This window comes from Hoplias malabaricus, chromosome 13 (genome assembly GCF_029633855.1).
Source record: "Hoplias malabaricus isolate fHopMal1 chromosome 13, fHopMal1.hap1, whole genome shotgun sequence".
NCBI lineage: Eukaryota > Metazoa > Chordata > Actinopteri > Characiformes > Erythrinidae > Hoplias > Hoplias malabaricus.
This window is the reverse complement of record NC_089812.1, coordinates 20,746,624-20,760,781: the sequence shown is the minus strand read 5'-3', so window position 1 is coordinate 20,760,781 and position 14,158 is coordinate 20,746,624. Positions and strand designations below refer to the sequence as shown.

The 14,158-nt window shown below is 39.6% G+C and overlaps 1 protein-coding gene across 1 annotated transcript; it reads right to left on the bottom strand.

The window, feature by feature from the left end:
• Positions 1–1,849: 1,849 nt before the first annotated feature.
• Positions 1,850–13,114, bottom strand: thoc6 (THO complex 6). Its single transcript, XM_066642560.1, has 13 exons — positions 12,970–13,114; positions 11,762–11,853; positions 11,074–11,138; positions 10,057–10,160; positions 9,262–9,299; positions 9,065–9,113; positions 8,838–8,909; positions 7,274–7,376; positions 6,634–6,683; positions 6,444–6,506; positions 5,245–5,355; positions 2,896–3,024; positions 1,850–2,476 (listed from the first exon to the last, which is right to left on the bottom strand). The coding sequence occupies exons 1-13, from the start codon at positions 13,063–13,065 to the stop codon at positions 2,396–2,398; spliced, it is 1,053 nt and encodes a 350-aa protein (XP_066498657.1). The 5' UTR covers positions 13,066–13,114; the 3' UTR covers positions 1,850–2,395.
• Positions 13,115–14,158: the final 1,044 nt, after the last annotated feature.

Below are 14,158 nucleotides of genomic sequence, written 5' to 3'. Positions count from 1 at the left end.
TCTCCGCTCCGCCGTCAGGGGGCGACACCAGGGTCAAGTACTAATTCAACAGTATGCTGCCTTGCTCACTGGAGACTGCCCCTGGTCATCGATTAAACCCCTAAAAACTCACCTCTGTTAATTAAAATAAAAATATATTTAAAATAAAAAAGATTCCCCTATTACCTCAGAAGTGGCTTAGATATAACTCTGCACATTCACAGAATGTGAACGTACAGCTAGTCCTCACATCTGTCACCACTAACCTGAAGCTCAAAAGCCCCACAAGCTAACAGGATTGGTTCCCTAGGTTTGTGACATAAGAAACCATAGCTGACTAAATCCATGTCCTTGGAACACTGAAGTGCTCAGGCATGATGTTGACCAAAATCAAACCCTATTAAACTATGACAGAGTGGTAGCTACACTGTTAAAATATAATTGTGGGGGGTACTGATGAGTTTTGCTGCCTTGTCGAAATGTCCTATTTAGCATCTCTGCACATGCCCAAACATTTTAATGTTTTCATGTGTTTCACGTGTTAGTTTTTCTTAGGTGCATTACACAATCAAAAACAGTTTACTGTTGTTATTTGCTTGAGGTTTTCAAAACGGCAAATTAATGTAATTAACTATAAAAACATTTCTTATCACTGTAATTATTTTATAATTTCTTTAATAAGGGGATTAAGGCTCTGCATATCTCCAGCTTATACCTCTGTAGGCAGCATTTTCTGATACACTACATTTATCAAAGTCTCTCACCTACTGTTTTACCTTCAACTTTACGTATAAAAATATACTATGGCAGGACATATTGACAAGGTAGCGGAACTCATCAGACCAGGGGCACTTCCCAGTTTGTTTCTGCCTACTAATTCCGCAGAGTAAGTAGGCAGCATTTTTATTAAAATTCAAATATGGCCAAAGGCTTCCAATTGAACCCATTTTCCAAGCCAAACCCATACCAAGTAATAACCGTCTAAAACAGATCACTGTCTTTTATGCCATGACATTTAAACATTTGGTTTTAAATACTTTAATTTTCTTTAAGTTTGCTGACATTAAAATCCAAATTTCTGTACCAGTTTAAAGTATAGTGTAGGCCCTATTTAGTTCTGCCTTCTCTTATTGTCACTTCAGTCTTAATACACCTCTATCCCACAGCTGGGAAAGAGAATGTTGACCGTACACGCTCATGTGCAGCTGCTCCAATGTGTCCAAATCTATTGGTCAATGTTTTTTCTATAGAGATTATACAAAATGCATGTGTGTGTTTGCACAGCTGAATGAGTGTCCACAGTGGATCCACACAGTGGATGAGTCCACAGAACTTCATAGATGAAGTTTATATACAAACATTATCTGTATTATTATATTTAATATTATGACCATAATTCTGGAAGGAATATATAATGGAATAGTTGTGTCCTAAAGGTTAGAAATGTGGGCTTGGAAATACTGGTTCAGCTCCCTTGACCGGCAGGAAAAATGGCGAAGGAGAAGTTAAGGAAAAGCATTTCCTCCTCCCTCAACATGTGCATCTGAAGTGCACTTGAGGAAGGCACCCCTGTTGTGTTCACTGCCCCTAATCACTAGTCACTAATCACAGAGTCCTAATTTCACTGTACTGTTGTGCAATGAAGGCAAAACAAGTTAAAATAGAATTTCATTTTTTGTTTGAGGTGATCTGTGGTCATAGCCTTTTCGCTGGAGGTAATCCTTACTTGTAGGAGGCAGACTGGTATCAGTAGTTTTGTTACTGTTATCCCCTCAGGGGAGGCAAGACCAGTAGTCATGTGTAATTTTTTATAGTATTTTATTATTTGTAAAACGTACATTATAAATTCATTTCTTTTCAAAATGTTCTGTACTTTCCCTACACTGTTTCTGTAAAGCACTTAGTATTCCCACTGTGTATGACTGGTGCCTTGACGTTCCTTACACAGAGCAGCATTCATTGAAAAAAGAAAACATGAAAACATGTATCAAAATATTTTATTATAAAAATATACTGTTGCATTAGATTTTAACTGAGGGAAGATTCACAGTAAGCAGATATATGCAAACAAGTCAGAATCCTGCTGTGAAGAGTGTGTGTGTGTGTGTGTGCACATGTGTATCTACACATGAAGGAATGGTGTCTCCACTACAATTATTTTCACAAATTAATTTTGAGTAATAAAAGAAAAACATCTCAAAATAACTTTTATTTTTACTTAACTAAAAAAACAAATGCTGAAGGCATTTCTGTGTCTTTAGATTTGGTATTAAATTTCTGGTCAGGGATCAGGTGAAACCCAGAGTAGACCTAGGATTAAAGACGCCAGTTTTAATTAGTTTTAGCCAATTTACAGGTTCATTGTGTGATCTGAACTTTTACAATATTCAAAGGTGGGTGTTGGTGTGTGAACTGTTCAGAAAGACAGGGAGAAGGCTCTGTAAGAGAAGTTGATAAAAACATCAATCTTGTCGCTGCTGCCTGCCACTGTCATCACCTGCAAAAAATCAGCAGGAGAAGAGGGGAAAAGAAGGTCAGAAGCACGAGAGTCACAGAGGTTGTCACATCTGGCTTGTTTCCTAAATCCCTTTCTAGAGTTAGGAGTCTTGCACAGGAACTCTTATTGGTGCCTGCCCAAGCTGGGAATCAAACCCTAGTCTGTTCTGTGTAAACAGTAGAGAAATCTGCTACAGTGCAGTGTTGGCATTGTTACTTTGCTGATGATTATGTCACATAAGCAGCACAACAATATATTCATCTAATTTGTTTTTATAGCAGGGACTGTAGCAAGGGTTGTTTTATGGAAATTAATTTATGGTTAACCATCAGCGACCTGATTGGTTAAGTTCACCCTGACCAACCAATAAAAAAAGAAAGGCACAATTTAAGTGAAATATCTCCATTAAAGAGCTTCACCTTGTGTTCGTTGCTGCTGAGGTTCAGGGCAATAGTGTTGAGTGACGGCGAGGTGCAGGGGATCTGAGCCTTCACACTTCCTCCCAGCAGACAGTGGGACACATGGGGACCCTCACCTACTGCCATGATCTATGAGAGAAAGACAAATAAAAGAATGTGTTGTACACCTTCAAGACGACCTCAAGCTTCAGTAAAGAGCTGATTGACTGATGTATTACTAATACAATCTCGAGTGGCTGTTCCTAGGCCAGAGGATCTCAACCACAATTTCCTCATACCCTGAGGCTGTTGAATCTGGATGTGTCTGAAATGTCCTAAATACTGTCTACTGAGGCAGCACTCTGGGGACGGAAGGTGCTGAGTCGTGTCTGAGTGTAATGTTTGTAAAAAAAATGCTGCCAGTGTTTTGTTCCAATATCTGCAAAGTCATCAAAATTATGGCTAGTGAATGTTAGCAATTTATTGCTGCTTTTGAAGTGTGTCTTAGACTTCCTGAGACAGGTACTTCATGCCAAAACGTTGCCTTCTAAGGCACTGACACATGAGACAATCTAGGCACCAAGGATACTACTTTCTGTTTCAGACACAGCTGTTGAAAGAATCTGAAGGTGTGTGTGTGTGTGTCTGCCAAGCTCTTCTCAACCAAAGAAAATGTAGAGAACAGTGGCAGTATTCAGTGGCATATTCACTGGACAAAATATGTAACACCATCTGAAGGGCTGAGGATTTATGGCAGTGAATGAGCTGAAAATTGAGTGAGAATAGGGGACCCTGAGCAAACAGGAAAAATTTGGACACAAGCCTTAAAAACCTGAGCAAGTACATATTTGTTGTACGAGAGAAACAACTTTGGGTGCTGCAAGAATTATTCTTTGTTTACAGACAGTCTTTAAGAACTGCCATGGATTTAATGTGTTTGAACAGTTTAATCCATTGGAGAACACAAAGTCCCCAGATTTATCATATCATCAGACAGCCACTCCACTGCTGCGCTCACTTCACGGGCTTCCTGTATCTGCCACATCAGGTTTAAAACTCTACTGCTGCCTACAAAGCTAAGAACGGACCAGCCCCTCCCCCCATTATGGCACTGGTGAAGAGTTGGGCCACACGTCGAGCCCTTCCAGCTTCAAGTACAGCTCGAATCTGCCGTCCCTAAAGACACACGGAGGCCTAGTGTCAAGACTCTTCTCCGTCCTGGCGCCCAGATGGTGGAGCTTCCACTGACTTCCAGCAGCAGACTCTCTCATGGTCTTCACACGCAGACTGTAGACCCATCTCTCTGTGCTCACTGTAACAGACTGCACTGCTTTAACTCCTTTCTTTCTAGGTTTAAGCACTGACTATAGATCGTATTGTGTACTGCACTTACTACGTGTTGTTACTACTTACTTCAGACACACACTCTGTCTGAAGCACTTTTGTGAGTCGCTCTGGATAAGAGCGTCTAGTAATGTTGTAAATGTAAACATAGATGCCAATACTGTCTATCCCATTTGATTCCTATAACACTGTCTGAGCTTCACTGAAAGGGTGGGCCATGGGAAAGGGTGGAGATTATTGGGACTGGACTAATAATTCCACAAATACTAGGGATAAAGAATGGTTAAAAAGGACAAAACTACCAATGATATTCAGGTATATCAGAGAGTGTCAGAGAGAGGCTTTAATTGTCACTTCAACAAAGTAAACATTTCCCTCAGGACTAGAGTACCACAGTGTTACAGAGCCACGAGAACAGTTTTACTCAGAGGAAACTGTGAGATAGCTCCAGGATAAAACTAAAGACGCAAACTTCAGACACTAAACATGTCTCGGATGGTTGATTGTGTTTGGGGTAAGAACTGAAACTGGGTAAATCACTTTTTGGGAAATTCATTGCATTAGAAGGACAATACTGCCACTTACACTGTGTTCAGACAGGCAGCTCAATCTGGGGTATTTTGGGATGTCGTATTTGATCTGAGCAGGATAGGACCTCTGTTGTCTGAATGGCAAAAAAGCCACATGAAATCAGATTTTAAGCTTCATGATCCAGATCTAGATTGAAGCCACATTTGTAGATGTTTTCAGATCTGATAAAAATCGGCTCTCTGAACATATAAATTAGTTTGACCAGTCAGATTGTACTCCATGTGGTTTTCGCATCACTAAGCGGACTCACCGTAAACACAGGATTTGAACTCTTAAATATCCTTTTGGATAAAAGGCTTAAAAACCAGCTCTGATTTTTCCTGCAAATCCTAGTGGGATAATAATGCTTTGCCATATATTCACCTGTCACAGGCAAAAGTCTTAATTACTCGGTTACTCAGGACACCCAGAACACACACAGAGTGACTGCCTTACCGCGTCCTGGTGGAAGACAGCTTCTCTTTGACAGCCAGGCAAAGGGAAGACTGAGGTGGGAGACATGGAGCGGAGGTGCCAAAGAGAAAGGGACGGGCCTCCACCACAGAGCTGAAGAGGAAATAGAAGAAAGAGAGGGATTGTCATCAAAAGCACTTCACCACAGACATCTCTTAAAAACAGGCTTCATTCCAGAAGATCAGCAGCCATGAAGACGTCCTGACTGAGAGTCAAGTATCCAGCATACATCGTGTTAAAAAAGAAGAAAAGAAAACATGGTCAGACAAGTCTGAACACACCCAGAGATACATATCTACCCAAAGATAGTACACTGTCTCTACCTTCATTTAAATCAAGATTAGGCCACAGTAACCCACTTCCTCCTCGTTTGCTTTTGCCAAGAATCTCCATCGAATACACTTTCTGATTAAAGATTATAAAAATAGCAGATTTTATGATGAATCGTGTTAAACCCTTTATTTCCACAGCCATTAAATGTATTGTATGCTGGATAGAGGAAGTCCCTCTCTTCGGTAATGACCATGGAATATATTTTGAAGAAAAAGCTAAATGGAAAGAGCCATGTCTTCATAAATGAGGAAGAAGTCAGCTTTCTTAAACTGTTTTACAGTGTTTAAATGTGACATATTAAGAAAAAGAAAATCACTTGTTCAATGTGCACATTGATTTGTTGATCAGGAGCCCACCAACTCAAAGTGTGAAACCGTGGGATAAAAGAAGTCATTCAGATTTTGCAGTGCTTCTTGTTCTGATTTTGTAGGTCATAGTTTTTTCAAGAAGATTTTTCCAGGACAGTGCTCTGTTGTGGAAAAGGTGTAGAGCGTGTCCTATTTAAATGCTAATTATGACAATATACACAATTTTAAAGATGAAAAATGCACCCGGAGGAAACCCACGCAGACACGGGGAGAACACACAACACTCCTCACAGACAGTCACCTGGAGTGGGCCCCTGGAGCTGTGTTTTTTTTTCTCTCCCCTTTTATGTAAAGTGTCCTTGGGTTTAGGAAAGGTGCTAAATAAGTTGATATATATATCTGAATCACATCCATGTGGGTTTTCGAATGACTGATGCATTATAAATTACATACATTATTACAGTGACAGTGAAGCCTGTAAAAGCCTGTAACAATCACAAGAACTTTATTCACCCACTAAACATGCTATTTCCTGCTTACCATCCAATCAGAGTCTGTCACAAGGCAGCTGATCCACTTTCCAAACTGGGGGCGAGCACATTCCTAACCCACCAGCAGAGAGCGAGAGAGAGAGAGAGAGAGAGAGAGAGAGAGAGAGAGAGATGAATCAGTATCTTTGTAATGCATTTGTAATGTGTCTTTTTCCCATCAGTTTTCTTATCAGACTAACCTCATACTTAAACACCTCAATGCAGTGCACTGCTTGACTCGTCCGGGAGTCTGTGGAGGAGGAGGGGGGGACAGATTTTGTTGTTGAAAAATTGTTTATACATTTTTATGTAGCTTTATTTCTAACTGCAATTTTTTTTGTATAATACAGTCCTTAGGTCACAAGTCAGAACACTGTAAACCCAAATTAAAGCAAAACTAGGTAAGATCTGGTATTTTTGCTCCTGGGTTCCTCCTACAATTACAGAGCGTAATTCACTTTTTCAGCATTGTCCTGAAATTCAGAGAGGTTTTTCTAACCTCCTGCAATAGTAACAGTGCAGTTTCAACCGCGTTGAGCTATTTTGATAATTATGAAGAAAATTTTAGGGATAACTCTGCATGTTAGAAACATGAGTCTCGAAGCTCCAACACTTAAAGAACTTTACACATGCCTTGGCTGATCGACTGCATCTATTACAGTCTTCAAGATGCACAATTAAATGTAATATCTCTCTGTTGCACATATAAGATTGGCCTCAATTGACAGCTACCCATTTCTATAGCCAGATCCAAACAACATTGGACTCTAAAATACCCACAGTATGACACACAAACTCATTTTGTTTATTCTGGAACAGCTGTCTGTTGTTATAACTCACCCCAAATCCTCACTGCACCGTCCTCTCCCCCAGAGAGAATCTCCCCCTCTCTCTCCTTCAGAGCCAGACAGTGAACATAGTCTGTGTGCCCCTGCAGCACTGACTGGAGGAAAAAAAAAAAATGATGATGATGAGATGCAGCATTAGAAGAGTGCTGATTCAGATTTAGAAGATACAGGCACTTATATTGATGCTTGTAACAAAATTACAACAGCCTTGTAACATTAAGAAGAGATGTAAGATTTGAGCTTGAATATCAACTACGAGTCAGTTACAGAAAGCGAACTGCTTCAAAGATTTGTTTAGTGTCAGTGACCTGTGGGTTTGTGATAATTGTTATTGGCCTGCTGTAGTTTATTATACCATAATAAATAGTATAAATATACTATTATTGTATTATTTTGACATTGGTATATAGAGGCAATAAGCCACCTGTGTAGGAGTGGGCCATATGACCCTAATATCACAATATTTCAGGGTGTTTTGGCAATACGAATAAAATACACAAACAAACAAATACATAAAAAAACACAAACAAAGTGGAAAAAATTTAGTGTGCGAATGAAAACGTGAACAATTATACAAAAAGTAACGTTAAATCTCCACAGTAAATAACACACAGAACAGTGTCTGTGCCGAGGTTATCGGCTGAGGTCAGAGCTCATTGGACCTCCATGAAGCTGGCCCCTCATATGATAAGAAACGGAATTAAAATGTGTCCTTTCGTTAGTGCTGCGTTTGTGCCGCAAAAATCATCATTTGTGCTGGTACCGTTTTTGGCCTCATTAGTGGCCAAATCACGGCAAAGTGGTCTCATTCATTCGTGCCTCGTTTGTGCTGGTTTGTGCCGTTAAAAGAAACGCTAGTACCATTTTCATTCTTGAGTTATTTAGCTATAAAATTTCAACGAGTGACGTCACTCAGCCCCTCATAAACGTCCAAATCACTCCAAAGTGGTCTCATTCGTTAGTGCTGCGTTTGTGCTGGTTTGTGCCGTTAAAAAAATATTTGTGCTCATTTACGTCTTGATTTATAGGCTAAGAAGGTGCTCATTGGCTGTTGAACTCTAACAGCGTTTTTGATTTTCCTCGTCCTTCTGCTCGAGGAGGTGGAACAGATGATTTGTGTTTCCCTCTTCTGTTGTTACACGCTTCTTTCATTTCTCACATAACACGGTGGTGTACGTCTGATATTCTGTAACCACACCCCTTCCACGCGACCCCTTTTGGAGCAAATTCCTCCGCCTCAGAGCCACTCTTCACTGTATTTCACTGTGTCTAAACGCCTCATGTAAAGAGCGTGTGACGGGTAACTGCATAACATCATTATGTAAACAAGTCCGAATATCACTATTATAACAATATAGATTTTTTATGGTTTTAAAAATTATGACGATATTATTGTGAATGATACGATATCACACAGCCCTACACTCGAGGTCCTGTTCTCCACGTTTAGGACATTGTAGGGGAAAATTGTTGTAATGCATGACCTCTCATGGCTTGCTACTTTATATGCAATGCTAACAGAAGAGAATAAATGGAATATTTGATTCAGTTACAACCTTAAACATCCCTGTTTCCATGTCCATGATGTGAATATTATTGTCTCCTCCGCCAACTATCAAGCTGTTCTCCTGGAAACACAATGAAGGTGAAGAAGGGACAGATGGGGGACACATATGTCAGTTACACCAACTGTAGCACAACAGAACACTGAAATTACTTCCTCCTCTTTACATGGAAATGTTTAGACTGATGTATATTTATTCAAACAAATGAAAAAACTTACTTTGGGACTGAAAATCATAGCATTGATCTCTGGGATTTCAAGACTCGTTCTAAAAGGAATTGAAAATATATTTTAGCCATTGTCTAAACAACAGAGGCATGTAATGGTGGAGGTAAATATCCTCTGGAATACAGACATGAGAAAGACGTTTCTGTGTGTAGTACTGTGTTCAGTACTATGCATTTATAATGCCTTACTTGTAATTTGGCCTCCTTGTCCATACAGCTTTGGTACTCTGTGGAGATAAATACAAATATAACTTAGACAGTAAATGTTGTATTTCATTTTTAAAATCTTTTTTTTACATATTTGTTCTGTAGGGTTCAGCTCAAACTTTAATAATATATTAAACTTTTCAGAGTACACTGGACATCATGAACACTGAACTACAGGTTTCATTAAAAATACAGCAGAATGAGGCCTGTTTAGCTTAACTTACTGCTATTTAGTCTTATTTTAAATGATGTATTAGTTAAAGTGCTGTATTTTTTCAGTATAATTCACCTTATCAGTAAAAATGATATTTGGGCCAGCTTTTATTGACAAACAATAATAATTAAATGTAATTTTCGGTGTTCACAAGGTGAAGATATTAGGAGTGAGTGGGGATATAATGCTAATACTGCTATTATAAACATCAAAATGTTTTTGTCTACACCTAATCTCACCTATGATTCATTTATTAAGAAACGCATCTCTGTGATTTTCACACACAATCACACCTCATTCAGCACATCAGCTGGTGTCCAGCAGTCATAAGTGTAAATGGGGGGGGGACTCCCACAAAGCAGAATTTCTCACTTAGCCAACTAACTTACGCCCAAACTGAGGATTGTCCAGGAGGGTTCTCTCTCAGCTCTGTTCCCATTGCACAGGCTTGACTTTGGGCATAAATTAGGTGACTAAACAGAGAAGAACCGAGTCTGGACGCTCCTGTCAGAGTCAAATCCCAACCAACACATTGTTTTAATATTAAGCACATTAACTCATACTCTCTTGATGAGCTCCACCCAGCTCCACGCACTGATCTCTCCATTCCCTGAACTGAGGAGGTGAGTGTCGGTGGACAACAGTGCAAACACTGGCCCTTCATGTGCTGCAGAGAGAGAGAGAGAGAGAGAGAGAGAGAGAGAGAGAGAGAGAGAGAGAGAGAGAGAGAGAGAGATGCAGAGAGAGAGAGAGAGATGCAGAGAGAGAAAGAGAGCGAGATGCAGAGAGAGAAAGAGAGAGAGATGCAGAGAGAGAAAGAGAGCGAGATGCAGAGAGAGAGAGAGAGAGAGATGCAGAGAGAATGAAAGCGAGAGAGCAAATAAGAAAGAGAAAGTGTTAGCGAGAGAAAGAGGGAGTGAGAGAACAAGCAAGAAGGAGTGAGAGGGACGAGAGAAAGGGAGAGAGGGAACGAGAGATACAGAGATAGAGAGTGAGTGAGTGCGAGCGAGAGAGAAGGAGGGAGAGAAAGAGAGGGAGCAAAGAAAGAAAAAAATCAGAAAAATGGATCAGAAATTACAATAGGTTTTATATACTATTAACAAATCAATAGACAATCAATATGATTTAATAAAACAATTGTTATTTATTCACTTTGTAGAAGACACAATACACTAAAATGTATTGTAAGGTATTTTGTGAACAAGTTATTAAATCATAAATAATGCTTAATTAAAAATTATATGTTTAGGTTTGTTATTTTCACTTAAGGTATCTGCACTGAAATATGATCTCTGCTTCTAAAATGTCCATGAATTTTATAGTTACACAGCACTTTGGTTCAATTTAAAATCCTCTGCTGCTTTGCTCTCATTCTGAACACACCTAATGCCTTCATTCATCATATTTTTCCTCTGATAATAACCTGAAACTTGAAGTTGCACAAGTTTAGCATATTTTAAATGTTACTTTCAGTTGTCTGCCAGACAGGTTTATAATCACTGAAAACACTGACAGCAGAAAGACAGCTTGTAAAGTACGAATGCTTTGACATTCTATGGTAGAATCAAGAGAGAACCCACCTGCGAAGGTAAGAACGGGTTTCCGGCTCAAGTCGGTTGCATCTGGACTCAGCGCAGCTGACAGGCTGTGTGGAAAAAATGGCAAATTAGGAGGGGAATTTATTAACAAACCTCACATCCGGTGATCAGAGCATCAAGACATAAGTATACAATACATTTAGTTTCCATCATTCCTATTTTACCTCCATTTAATGTGTAGTTAAAAGGGTAAAACTTTTTTAAGAGAAGAAAACACTTCCACATGTTGCATTACATGAGACTCACAAATATCAAGCAATGCTTCCAGGTAGATTACAACCTGGACATTAAATCCATGTCTTCAGCACCTTTACCTAAATGGGCACCAATAACGAAATCACTATATTTTTGACCAATCTACATCTGTTTATGTGTAACGTTATGCTTACTACTGTAACACTGCTATTTCCTTCTGGATCAATAAAGTAGTATGCTGAGTAGTAGCAGTAGTAGGCCTGCTCTCTGGGTTGGTAGGTTTCCCAATGTCATCTGTGAGATGGCAGAGCAGATCTGGACATTTAACATTCTCCTTTAAACTCCAGTGGTGTTGTGTTAGTGACAGCAGGCTTCACACATGACAGAGGAAGCATGAGCTTGTCTCACCCTCCCAAGCTGGTGTTATGCAGTGTGACAGGGAGTCGTAGCTGGAAGGATGGAATTGGTGACCCACCTAAATATGGCAATTTCTCCGTAGTTATTACCAGCTGCTAAAAATCGCCCACAAGGTGAGAAACTCTGAGAGAACACGGACATGTGAAGAAGCTGTGGAGAGAGAACAGCCTTAAAGAACAAAAACCAAAAAGAGGAAGGTAATGATGCAAATATAACTCTTTTGGAGCTTGAAAACTTTTGGAGCTTGTGACGCAAACTTAATTTTAGCTCTAGAAGGAATGAATTACCATCTACAGAGTTTAACTGAATGCCCTGATTATATAGCTAGCTGTGTTTTCAGTGTGGGCGGCATGGTGGTGCAGGTACTGTCGCAGTCACACAGCTCCAGGGACCTGGAGGTTGCGGGTTCGATTCCTGCTCCGGGTGACTGTCTGTGAGGAGTTGGTGTCCAAAAACACACGTTGTGAGGTGGATTGGTGACTCAAAAGTGTCCGTAGGTGTGAGTGAATGTGAGTGTTGCCCTGTAAAGAACTGGCGCCCCCTCCAGGGTGTCTTCCTGCCTCGCGCCCAATGATTCCAGGTAGGCTCTGGACCCACCGTGACCCTGAACTGGATAAGCGGTTACAGATAATGAATGAATGAATGAATGAATGAATGAATGTTTTCAGTGTCCACCAGCAGTTTTCAGAAAATAAGCTGTCTTAATTATATGGTAAAAGAAGAAGCAGATTTATTACGACACTGTGACACACTCATTTTATAGGAAAGTAGTAACAATTTACTTCAATAAGATGCAATTTAGACTTTGTATTTCTCTACAGCCCAATGCTGAGAGACTTTATATCCCTCTAGCCAAAACTTAGCATAGGGTATGGTGACTTTAGAGTCATACGCAGCTGCTCCAATGTACTGTTTGTTTCATCACAAATTCACTCTTTAAAGGGGGTGTCTACCAGAAGCACCACAGCCTCTACACCTAATTACAAATGATCACTTCAGCATTAATGAAGCATATACATGTTCAGAAAAACGTGTTCAATTGTTTAAATAAGCAGCAGTGAATCATAAATATTTTTTAAATGGGTTAAAACATTAAAACACTGCTTAGAATGTAGCAGCTTCTCTAACGGCAATTTGATCTATGCTAAGCTAACGTGTATTAGGCTTTTTGTTCTGCAGCCCATACAATATAACCGTTTTCTGAAACAAGTAGGTATTATTAACTGTCCGTTTCATATCTACGGGCAAAACAATTGAGTATTTTACCTCAACAGGACCCATATTTTCAGTGTAAATTCTCGAAAACCCTGGATAATCTCTAGACTTTATCCGGCATTCATTCAAACACAGTCGCATGAACATAGCATCACAGAAGCCAGAGGGAGGAGTTTCAGATTTAAAGGTATAATCGGTCATTTTCACCACCAAAAATAAGTCATATTTATCAAAACATTATTTCATATTCTGGAACTTCATCGTCCTCAGGATCATGGTGTGGCCAGAGCCTACCCAGAATGATTGGGTGCAAGGTAGGAACACTGAGAAGGGCACCAGTCACTCACACATTTGGCCACATTTAAACATCAAATCCACCTACCAATGTTCATGGACTGTGAGAGTAAAGTGGAGGAAACCCACACAGACACAAGGAGAACACACCGCACTCTTCACAGTGCTTGATTCAATGGTTTATGGTGCATGGAATGTTCATAATATATGATTTTAGTGACATGGAAATTAACCAGAATTCATATGTATTCCTGATATTTATATTGTTTTTAAAAAAAGAAACAGTTTTAGTTTTAACTTTCCTAAAGGTGTTATTTTATTTGCTCCTATTAAGGAGTTATTAAAACATACACAAGTGTGCCCTCTGTTAGTTTGGCATATGCTAAATATAAACATTTTTAAAAAGACATATTATTCCACAAGTTAACACAGTTCTGGGTCTTAATGAAACGTGACCTGCTTTGGCCAAAATACCATCTGAATCAGGCCCCACAGTAGCGTTCTCCCCATCTAAAAAGCCCTGTTCTGAATGAGGTTTCAGCATGTTCTTTTAAATGATGAGTTGCTTTTCACCCAGACCTGAGCACACGCTCTGGTTTTTAGCTTTTTTTCCCCCCACTATTTTCTTCTCCATTTTTACTCCGTGCCTTTTTTCGTCAACACTTGAGCCTGTTCTTCTCACTTTAACCTCATGTTTGCCCTCTCACATAATCCCAGGTCCAAGGATGTGATTTGAGATACTCAGACCACGGGACAGGACAATTTATGTAAAAAGCAGCACAATATCAGGACTCATTTTATCCCATTTTCTGACTTAGGTAGCCCACAATAAATGGACTATGTGGATTGTTTCAGTGCATTGGTAGGCTCCAGAACTCCACATTAATATGCACAAGGCATTTTTTTTTTTTCATAATACATCCCCTTTAAAGTGACAAATGAATGA

Bases quoted from the DNA above. Each gene is read 5' to 3' on its own strand.
- thoc6 (XM_066642560.1), bottom strand. From the start codon at position 13,065: ATGTTCATGCGACTGTGTTTGAATGAATGCCGGATAAAGTCTAGAGAT. The intron at 6,684-7,273 runs GTGAGTTATAAC...CCTCCTCCACAG, and splicing joins CGGTGCAGTGAGGATTTGGG to ACTCCCGGACGAGTCAAGCA. The intron at 6,507-6,633 runs GTTAGTCTGATA...CTGGTGGGTTAG, and splicing joins TTGAGGTGTTTAAGTATGAG to GAATGTGCTCGCCCCCAGTT.